Source organism: Sinocyclocheilus rhinocerous, unplaced genomic scaffold, assembly GCF_001515625.1.
Source record: "Sinocyclocheilus rhinocerous isolate Xijiao unplaced genomic scaffold, SAMN03320098_v1.1 scaffold400, whole genome shotgun sequence".
NCBI classification, from domain to species: domain Eukaryota; kingdom Metazoa; phylum Chordata; class Actinopteri; order Cypriniformes; family Cyprinidae; genus Sinocyclocheilus; species Sinocyclocheilus rhinocerous.
This window is the reverse complement of record NW_015666595.1, coordinates 689,438-701,105: the sequence shown is the minus strand read 5'-3', so window position 1 is coordinate 701,105 and position 11,668 is coordinate 689,438. Positions and strand designations below refer to the sequence as shown.

Here is an 11,668-nt window from a genome sequence, read left to right as displayed (position 1 = left end):
TGCAGTGAAAGTCAAAAACACATAAACAAAGGTCTATATTAGAGTGCCTCTCCATATTAATCTGGTTAAATGTAAATTCATTTAATCTTACTCTGCGGTATATGAACGGTGTTGATCCGGGATGTTGTCATTGCGATCGTGACGACCGTAACATAATTCTGCCGTTTGCATTGTGATCTGTATTTTTACATATTTATTTTAGCATCTTTTATATATCCCTCCATTGCATATTTAAGTCCCACTTGAAAGTCCATCTGTGTCCCAAATTTATCAGAAACACCTCGGAAGAAGGGTTTCACTGTCAGCTGTCACTGTCATTGGGGGGGGGGGGGGGGCTTACCGATTCTAAGGGTGAGAAGATTGTTAGAGAGGGTCAAGAAACATTCAGCTTTCATTTATGGTTTCTTTTCTTTCTTAGTAACGTGTCTTTTGCTCTTGGATGTCAACTAAGACAACTCACATTTAAAGAGCAATTATATTAAGTATATAATTAATAATAATTAATAAAGATTAATTAACGGATTTAATCGATTTAGTTTTTAAGATCAACTCAATGACTAGAGGTGGTATAGCGATGACTGGAGTGGGACATTTTGGTCTGTTCTCACACGATTATCATCATATGACTTAAAATGTATCACATGAGTTACACTACCATCATATAGTTTGGCTAGTTTACTTACATTCCTCCAATGGTCACTGTAGCACAGGTGCGCTCTGGGAAAGCCGGGACGCCACCCGTTTCCATGGCACTGGTGGCAGCTCTGATGTAATCGACTGTGACATTAACCTGCAAAAACACAAAACAAAATGGTTAAATCACCAGCGGAGTCGATGTAATGCCAAGAAACAAGGCCTACGTACACAGACACACTATAAGCCTGTCAGGGGCTCAACTATGGCGATAAATTGACCACTGAAGCCACACGTGAGGACACTGCACTGTGACCCTGTTTTATGATGTCGCATTAAAAATGACAGAATTACGCCAAGAAAGAGCAACGCATCAAACTTTGAATTTGATATCTTTGTACAGGATAGCAAATCAAGCGAAAAGCTGTCTGTAAAGGGAAAAAAATGGATTACAGGCCTTTCAGGGTGGACAAATTGTGTTAGGGCATCTACCGAGGGGTTTGGTGTGTGCGTTTGTGTACAAGCATTACTGTGGGCTACTTTCCAAGGTCACCCTGAGTCAGTGTGAATCATGTCAGGCTAGACCATAGATCTCCCCAGAGGAGGGCAAACCAAACATGGAAACGGTTTATCACGAAGCGAGAAAGAGGCGGGGACCGGTAACTATTTCGCTTGATGGCAACGGAGGCAAGCAGAAGGGAAGAGGATAACTAAAGCTGATTATTTCACACCAAACTGCTCCAGGTTAAGAAATCGACTCCATTTGTGTCAAACTCTCTCCGAGGTCATCGGATCATCCCGTAGGGGACATCACATTCAGCGTCTTCTTGTTAGCTCTGAGCTAATAAAAAAGCCACGTTGAGATATTCAGAGATAGGAGGCTGTGATCTGGCCAATTTCATTCAATCAGTTCTGAGCAAATAGAGGGTTGGAAGCTAATCTGAAATAGTAAGCCGGATCTCCCATCTGTCTTGTCTCGCAGGGGGGAAGATCATTCATTAATCGGGATGGCACCAATAACATCCCAAGGACGAAAGACTTCATCTGACCGACTGCCACACCCATGCTCCTCTGGGAGCATGTGGATTGATTACATCCAACCGATTAGTCCAACCGTTCTCAAATAATACAAAAATGAATTTGATGGCAAGCACATCAAGCACAAGACTGTATTTTTGCAATGCTTTAGCGAACAGGTCAAATCACCAGCTTAACAGTTTAAGAAGGTGCTCACACTTAGACATATGTATTGCGTTTCTGATCCATATGCAACTGCCTAGCAAAATGAAAATGTTGCAATAAGACACAATTGTGACATGGCAAAAGCTAATTCCTAAAGTTGTATGCCTCCACTTCTGGAATTCAATCCATTTATCCCTCCAATTCATTTGCTTCAAAATGACAATGTAACTCAGTCTAATGGACACAATGGAAGTTCATTAGGTGGGGGAATCCTGTGGACACTCATTTTCTTACCCCAGGAGTTTAGTGCTTCATCAACAAATAAACCACAAAATGATTGCATTTTCATCCCCTCTTCTTCTACTCTCCAGTTCTCTCTCAGAAAAGCAGAGACAGCTCTGCACCATTGAGCAGGAGTAATGAGCTTGGTTGAACGACAACATACCCTTTTTAAGAAACACAAAGCGCCAAAGATTCCCACTCATTCAGAAGAGCAAATGTGCTTATGAAGAAAGAGAAAATGAATGAGCGAGAGAAAGAAGGGGCCCATTTGGAAAGCAGATGACAGATTAAATGGGCTTTTAGAGTCATGTCTGAATAGAAAGATCTGACCGAAGGACAACAGCAGTGGAGGGTTTCGGAGAAGCCCAGCCAGAACCAGTAAGAAGAGAATGACGAAGACAGAAATGCTGCTAATGGCGAAGCATCCATCAAAACGTAGACAGGTCCACTGAAATGTCTCGGGGAAATGCAGAAAGATTGAGCTGGTGCATGTACAGCAAGGATGCTTTCACACATGGTTTGACTGCTTTGTCCAAACCAGAGATGGATTCCACTCCCTCCCCCGCTGGACTCTTTTCACATTGTACATCTGGGTTCAAACAGTGGCATTTGAATCATCAACGCGAGTACCACCGTGATTAATTAGATAATGAGTCAGGAAGAGAAGATTCACTGTTCATGTTTATGGAAGTATGGCAGTTCATGTTTTTGCAAGAAATGCAATGTGAACTGCTCTCCGAATGCAAATTATCTGGAGACAAGCAGGTATAACAATGTGTGTGACTTGGAGCATGCAAAGGCACAAATGCGCTACTGTTTACATTCATGCCAACAGTGAATATTCACTGTTTTATTAAAATAAAAAATAAAATAAACATTCTGCAACCAATGTCAACTAATTACAGATTAAATGACTATGAGTTAGTTTTTAGCAGCAGCAGCAGCAACAGCAATAACAACAGCAATAACAACAGCAGCAACAACAGCAACAACAACAACCAAGTGATCAGTTTTTTTATCATTGTTGGATTACCGTTATTGTTTTCATTATGATTTATTGTATTAGCATAATTATTATACAATGGTTATATTAATTTTATTGGTAATAATTACAGTTCTTCATTATCATTAAGAAAATGTCCATATTAATTATTATTATTATTATTATTATTATTATTATTATACAATTGTTAATTTTATTATTCTTATTAAATTAGTTTTAACAATACAATTATTATTATTGATTTGTTTTATTTGAGTTGTTAATAAATTAACAATGCAATTATCATTAACAATACAATTGTCTATTATTATTATTATTCAATTGTGTTAATTTTATTATTGTTATTAAATTATTTTTAACAATACAATTATCTATTATTATTATTATTGATTTGTTTTATTTGAGTTATTGTTAAATTAGCAATGCAATTGTTTGTTATTATTATAATGTGGGGAAGAAAAAAGAGTTCCAAACTTGGATCACAAATAGTTAATAGGTTAATTTTCCAACTCCCTAGAGTTAAACGGTTGAGTTTTACCGTTTTCGATCCATTCAGCCGATCTCCGGGTCTGGTGGTAGCATATATTTTTCCTATTTAAAACTTGACTCTTCTGTAGTTACATCGTGTACTAAGACCTCTCATTCCGGCGTAATAATCAAGGAACTTTGCTGCCATACCATGGGTGCAGCAGGCGCAATGATATTACGCAGCGCCTGAAAATAGTCCCCAGCTAGGTAACTTCCAATATGTCATTGCGCCAGCTACAGCTAAATGTGCTACCGCCAGACCCGGAGATCGGCTGAATGGATTCGAAAACAGTAAAACTCAACTGTTTAACTCTAGGGGAGTTGGAAAATGAGCCTATTTTCAAAAATAGTGGAGTGTTCCTTTAAGTCCCTGTGAGTGGAGTCTAATGCGGTGAGGGTAGGTGTAGTCAGAAAACTCTGTAATACATATTTCATGGATTAAAAGTGAGCTGCTAGTCTCATACGCCACTGTAATTCCCTCTAAAGCAGAAGTAGAGGGAAAAGATGAATGAAGTCTGCACAGCTCTGCCGTGGCTGCATTGATGTGCATCAGGGCAAGGGCATCATGTGAAAACTCAGCACGCCCTCTCCCATATAAATGAACAAACTAATAAGCAAAGCAGCACATACCTGCCTGGAACATACCTGCATAAACACAGACATCAAACGCTTGACACTGACATTCCACTCAGTCACTGTCTCTTGTTAACACCTCACATACACACACACACAAACGCTCACACCCACTTAACAGGAGGCACTTTGAGCGGGCAGGATTATCCAAACGTGCTCTTTCCTGATAAGTGGATTAATGCAACATTTTCATTTGACTTTTTCGCTGAGGCAGAGACCCTCTACAGAGGCGCTACTTCGAAAGTTAGCCAAATCTAGCTTTGGATTATGTCACCGGGAAGATCTGTTTCAATACCAAGAGGAGGAAACACACTTCTCCACGCATTTTCCTCCATTACCCACTGCTAGTGAATGCCGCTCATTCTCTCCATCCTTTCAAAAGAAGATACACGATTTGAAATGGACGCCACGCTCCAGAGCTGTGGCTCACTGGGGCTTGGAGGAGTTTCTTTACCTCCTTTCCTTTCATCCACTCTTGCTGATTGCGCCGCTGAACTCTATTGATCACATACTCGTCGAGATATAATAGGAGTTGAAATTTTACCTCTTTGGGGACCTCTTTTTGAAGACTACATACATGTGTTAGAAAGACAGAAGATAGATGCAACCTCAATGAATCCACCAAAATCAGCTCAAGCTCTCCCACTAATAGTCTGGAAACAAAAGTCAGGTACTGCTTACCCTTTGTGACCAGCTGGGATGCAGCCTGTAAAGAACGAATGGCATCTTAAATGCCAGAAAAATGGAAAATCAAAAGTTTCTAGGCATAAAATAGTCCCTTCTGCCCTAAACTAGCAGAAATTAGTCATTAGAGTTGTACTTAACAATGTCCCTATTTTATAGTTATGAACTTCTATAATTGCCCAGATTTTATTTATCTTTTAAACAGTTTGAACATTTTCCACAGCGGTTGCCAGGGCGGCAGGGGGGGATTCTAAAACGAGGCGTGCCTCAGTATAAGGCCTCATACCCACACCACATTGTGTCCTAGCAACAACTAAAGGAATATGACAACAGACTGTTAACGAGTGCATTTTATTTAAAATTCGTTGCTGTAACCACTGTGTCAAGCCAGTATTAACAACTTTTGCATTTGGTCCACTTCAATATTGAATATCTGTAATCTGGTTACAGCCTCGTTTAATTTCATAAAAAAAAAAAACAGAATGTTTCCTTTACAGAAGTATTAAGATGCTACTTTTGAATCAGAAGATTGAAGATGATTAATACTATACACTACTAATTTAAGTCAAAGCACTTCTGTGCCACTTAATGAGCCAAAATTGGATCCTCAAGATGATTGCCGCAATGCTATCTTGAGCTGAATAAATTTAGATTGAATTCAAACATTCCCACACTGTTTGCATTAATATGCAAGCAGGCATCTTATCACGCAGAGCGTTGTATAAATCCAACTATCTGTTGACTACCGCTGAGTGCATACATGGGAAATGCAAAAATCTGATCTGAGATTAAACTCGTTGCTTTTCATTTCCCGTCTCTAGTGTCAAAATATTCACATGATTCCAGGTCAGTGAACCAGACTTCTGTAAAAAGAAGAGGCAATAAAATATTGGTTTCTAGAAGCAGCCTTACGTTCATACAAGGATAATATAAAGCGACATTACTATTCCATGCATCTAGTGATCATTTATGAGAAAATGTCTGTGTGTGAGGAAATGTGCTGTCATATTTATTTGGTGTTAAATCAAATAGGCCTTACAGAAAGGGCTTTTCAGTATTCTGCACATAAACACTGAATTGTTTGGGTGAGAAAAGTCTTGAACAGACAATAAAGCACAGCTTTATACAATCTGCCCATTATACTTTAATGAGTCCCAATATGACAATTTTCAGAACATCCCACACCAGTTTATACCCTGCTGTCCCAATTAAAACAGCAACAACTTCTGATGCCAAGTATTTCTATTTGTTATGAGTGACACAGATGGAAACACTTCATGTTTTACATTTCCTCCTCAAATCACCCCAAGTATTTTCTCAATACACATTCATGCGCTTGTTGTGAGTGATTCGATACAATAATCCAGTGACATCAGGAACAAACAACTTTTTTAGCTGTTCAGGGTTTAATATTAAATCAGGGTTAATGTTAAACCATAGATACTAATGTTCATTGTTCATTCATAACGTTAATTTACAATATATATATTAAAATTATTATATATGCATTATGCAAAATTGTTCAATTGTATGTGTATTTTTATTTCATTAAAATATTATAAAATTATTATAAAAACAAGTTAAATGATTCTTAATGCATTAACTAATTGAACATTTACTGTTAATCCAAATAAAATAACAGAAAAAAATATTTTTCTTCATGATCGTTCATCAAAATGTAAACTGGAAACTACTTTTTTTTTCTTTCTTTTTTTTCGCAGAAACCCTTTTAATTTTTTTTAACCCATCCCCTTAAATCATCTGTCTCATTGAGAAGTTTTTATTATCCAAGTAATTCTCAATGAAAACATAATAAAGATCTAATAAATAAATAAATAATATATTGTGGGGAATAAGTACTGCAATTATACTATATGACTTTTACTGTATGCACATGTGTGTAAACATCTCAACATTTCTCATGTCGATGCCCTATGCTTTGCCATTCCTTTGTTTTCTTTAAAAAAAATAAAAAAAAAAAAAGTAAAAAGAAAAAAAATAATAATAATTTGTGCCTCTGTGAATGAAGTGGCTCTGCTCAAGGTTTGTGTGGTCAATGTGTTCAGTGACTCCAAACAGAATACAGAAACTCAGAGAAAGTAAACAACTCTGCATCCATATGCAATGGGCAGAAAAACATATGGAAAGAAAACTTTTATACAGAAAGGCTAAGGCATAATGTCTGTTTGTGGGAGAATGTCACAAAGTCTCTCACCTTCTTGCCAATGAGCTTCTTTCTCAAGAATTCCCGTGCCTCAAACATGTAAGGAATGTCATAGAGCGGACGGAAACGCTTGTCTTTGTCCTTGTTCTTCTCCTATAGAGTCAGAGACAGAGAAAAGTCAATATCACATAACAAATAAAAAATAGCCTTCTGTCCCACAACATTTAATCACTTCCTCAGTCTCTCAAATGACTTCCTTACAAAATGAGGTTCGAAGCTTCCTGTCTTCCACCCCCTCACCTCTCTTTCCAATTTTACCATTCTCTTACAACCTAATATCCGCCCTTTTCCTACACAACCATGCTAATGTGTCAGGATTGGTAGATGACATGTCCCATTGCCTCGATCTTTGTTTTTTTTAAAAAAAAAAAAAAAAAAAAAAGTAAAAAGAAAAAAAATAATAATAATTTGTGCCTCTGTGAATGAAGTGGCTCTGCTCAAGGTTTGTGTGGTCAATGTGTTCAGTGACTCCAAACAGAATACAGAAACTCAGAGAAAGTAAACAACTCTGCATCCATATGCAATGGGCAGAAAAACATATGGAAAGAAAACTTTTATACAGAAAGGCTAAGGCATAATGTCTGTTTGTGGGAGAATGTCACAAAGTCTCTCACCTTCTTGCCAATGAGCTTCTTTCTCAAGAATTCCCGTGCCTCAAACATGTAAGGAATGTCATAGAGCGGACGGAAACGCTTGTCTTTGTCCTTGTTCTTCTCCTATAGAGTCAGAGACAGAGAAAAGTCAATATCACATAACAAATAAAAAATAGCCTTCTGTCCCACAACATTTAATCACTTCCTCAGTCTCTCAAATGACTTCCTTACAAAATGAGGTTCGAAGCTTCCTGTCTTCCACCCCCTCACCTCTCTTTCCAATTTTACCATTCTCTTACAACCTAATATCCGCCCTTTTCCTACACAACCATGCTAATGTGTCAGGATTGGTAGATGACATGTCCCATTGCCTCGATCTCTTGGTGTTCCAGGCATGTGACCCCACAAGCTATATGAGATGTTCTCCCTGCCACACACATTGATATACTAGAAATAGAACCTCATTTACATTTTTCACAAGAAAGGGGAAAAGGTTGTTATCCTCCCAGAGAAATGTCAAAAAACACTCAGTATGCTCAATATTCCAGGCTCCCATATCACAGCTGAGGCCACGATAGTATGAATTAACACACAGTGCCACATTCAGAGCCACTCTGCCTAAAATAGAAAATAAAAGTCATTGTTGTGTTGTGGGAAGGAATGCCGAATAAATCACTCGTTTCAATGAATCAGTAGATTTAATTACCAAACCCAGTCTGATTCGCTCATGATTCAGACTGATTTAGTTCAAGTTCAGAGCCACTGAACCTGAAATAGAAAATAAAAGACTAATAAAAGATGTTTTTGTGATTTGGGAAGGAACATATCACTCAGATACAGATCCGTAGAACCCAGTCTTATTAGCTCATGATTTGAACTGATTCAGTTCTTAAGTTCAAATCAGTGATTCAACAATCAAGTCGCAGCAGTTAACAGCCTGGACGAGAGAAAAATTGCTAGGGAATATAGACTGATTTCAGGCCTTTTGGCCCCAGAAAGCTATTGCATGGCTTCAAAAGACCTGAAACAAAGCACACAAGTCATTTGGACTGTTTTTATGGTGCTTTTATAACGCTTCACATTCATTGTAATTGCATGGGAAAAAAGTGATCAATACATTAATCAAAATATCTTCTTTTGTGTTGCATGAAACTCATTCAGACAGGAAGGCAAAAAGGTGAGTAAATTATCATTTAATTTTTTTTGTGAACAATCAAGGTTAAGAATTAGGTGCCGATATTGCTCTACAGCTAGAGATTTTTTGGATTTGGCTCATTCCAAGCAACAATGCTTTGACGCTTGAGGGAAAACCAAACGCAAGAGCAGAAATAAACTGCAGATAGACAACTAATAACACAGCCAGCATAAGGCATAGCTTGTGGGAGAGTTGAGAGAGATCGGACTGTTAACCCTAAGGACCAAATCTTTCGGGTGAATAAAAGCATATTGACTTAAAAAGCATAAATCTCAGCAATTTTTAAATCCTCACGCTCTGATTCCAGCAACGTTTATCAGCTCTGCAAATAACACACTTAAAACTACATCATCTGTGCCCACGTGGTCTGATATTCGTTATGAAATAAAACCGTATCGACCACCCACTTTTGAGAGTGAGACGTTGCATTTAAGACATCTCTTCTGATGGAGGAGCTTTCAGGACGGCTAAAGAACTGTGCCGATGGAATAGAATACAGACAGAAACCCCTGATGGTGAACGAGAGGACAACCCATTTTCAGCCCGCCTATAAATATCCACGGCAATTCCTTCCCCCCCCCAGAGCAAGAAAAGCAGAGGGAGGCCAAGCAGTCTGCGTTAGAGTGTTTTTTTGTGTAAGTGTAGGTAAGAGAGCAAGAATTTGGGGTTTTGCTAGTTGATCATGAATGTCAAGACAGTAATCTGTGCTTTTGTTTTGAATATGAGCAGGCTAAAACCATATTATATTTGACCGGTGTGATGGGGATAACATACTAACTGAAGCTGTAGCATGAAAGCGCCATATGTCAATGATAAAACACTCAGAATCAAGGAACCAATGACCCTGGAAGTCTTACACGATGAACAAATTCAATAATTTCATCTCATTATGTCCACTAGACAGCTGTAATGCTGCTGAATAGCAAAATCAGCACACAACAAAAAGCTCTATGTCGATTGTCGAGATAAAAAGTATTTGTCATTGTATTGGGCAAATCAAGTGTGTTTTGCGAAGACACGGCAGGCTGGTTACTGAACCGTGTGAGGAGAAATGAGGATTTCTGCGCCTGGCTGGCATGCCGACGTTTGCCCGTTACTGACTCTTAAAAATGACGGTTTGGCTGCATGCAGTGAACACAAGAACGGTTTCATTCTGCAAGGGCTAACAGGATAGAGCAAGATCTGCGCAACTATCAGTCAGGTATGATAAGCAAAAATCATGTGTTCATGCATGAGAGAAAACTGACAAACTGAACTAGTACTATACTTAACTCAAAAATTTAAATTCTGTCATTCTGATCATACCTTATGATTCGTCTTTCAGAAGGTCTGTTTTCAAAATGGAGACTGCAGCTGTGGATCTCCAAAAATGCACCATAAAAATAGTTCTAAGTCTATATCTAACAGTCTAATAATCTTCTCCTCCACCATAGTTTTTGAATTCTTTCACTTCAAACCCCAAAATGTACTATTTATGAATTAATATTTCATAATATTCATTTCACAATATAAAAAAACATACCATCTTGAAAAAAATGTAAAACATTTTTAAAATAATGCAAAGCGCAAGGAAAAAGGTAGTTTACATCACATGACATTTTCAGCATAAATGTTTTTCAGAACTATGAGAAAGATTTTTCCTTTTCAATATTTTCCACAACTTATCGACCCTAGCAGAGCTTCAGAAGACTCAGAATATAGCACATATATCATATAAAATACTTAATTTATATAGTTATTATATATTTTTTGTAATAGTTATTATATATAAAACTGGAATTTCGGCAATATTTCCTCTTTTGAGTCCCACTGAAGAAAGTCATACACGTTTGGAACGGAATGAGGGTGAGTAAATGACAATTTTAATTTTTTTTTAAGAGCATGTGTGTGTGATGTATTATACTTCTTGTTCAACACACCTCAGCTCCTGAACTTTAAATCTTCCACACACACCTTTCTCACATGCATAGATTTCTTTGTCTCTTACCTATACACATTTTCATTCCTGCTTTTCTCTCTCTTTTTCTCATTAGCCAATCTCATTATCTTCAGGTGATAAATGGCCTAAGGATTGGATGTGACTGAAGCAGAGAGAGAGAAAGGAGCTCTCGCCACCGTCAGGCCTAAGGGTCCTGAGACCTCATAGGAGCTCTTCCATCAGGGAACAACCAATCACACCCTCAGCAAAGACCGCTTAACAGGAAGAAAGCCACTGCTTGGCACAGATGTCCAAAATGAACCTATTAAAGGAATATTTCACCTAAAAATCGAAATTTTCAATTTACTCATGTCTTTCAAACCTGTATGACTTTCAGAAGACAAAACATATTTTGAAGAATGTTTCAACTGTTTTTGTTGATATAATAAGTCCTGTTGTTGATATAAAAAGTCCTATCAATAAACAATGGAATAAAGACATTTTCAATATATCGTTGGTGTTCTGCAGAGAATGTCATTCTTACACAGTGTTTTGGGAAAGTTACTTTTAAAAGTAATACATAACAATATTGCGTTACTCCATAAAAAAGTAACTATGTTACTTAGTTACTTTTTATGGAAAGTAATGCGTTACTTTTGCGTTACTTTTTAAATCTGGACAGGGCTTGCTTGTTTGTTTTTAAAATAAAAAAAAGTTATATTTTTGGCAAATATAAAAGCCTTTTCACACCAAAAGTGAAATGAATAAGCCTCAGGCTGAAGGGAAAGTAAAT

The 11,668-nt window shown here is 37.6% G+C and overlaps 1 protein-coding gene across 1 annotated transcript in view; it reads right to left on the bottom strand.

The window, feature by feature from the left end:
• Nucleotides 1-11,668, bottom strand: part of LOC107732977 (staphylococcal nuclease domain-containing protein 1-like) — a 191,768-nt gene that overhangs the window by 149,274 nt on the left and 30,826 nt on the right. Inside the window, exons 11-12 of the mRNA XM_016544462.1 lie at nt 7,784-7,885; nt 684-790 (exon numbers count right to left, since the gene is read on the bottom strand). Coding sequence (XP_016399948.1) covers nt 684-790; nt 7,784-7,885 — 209 coding nt within the window. The remainder of the gene's footprint in view (nt 1-683; nt 791-7,783; nt 7,886-11,668) is intronic.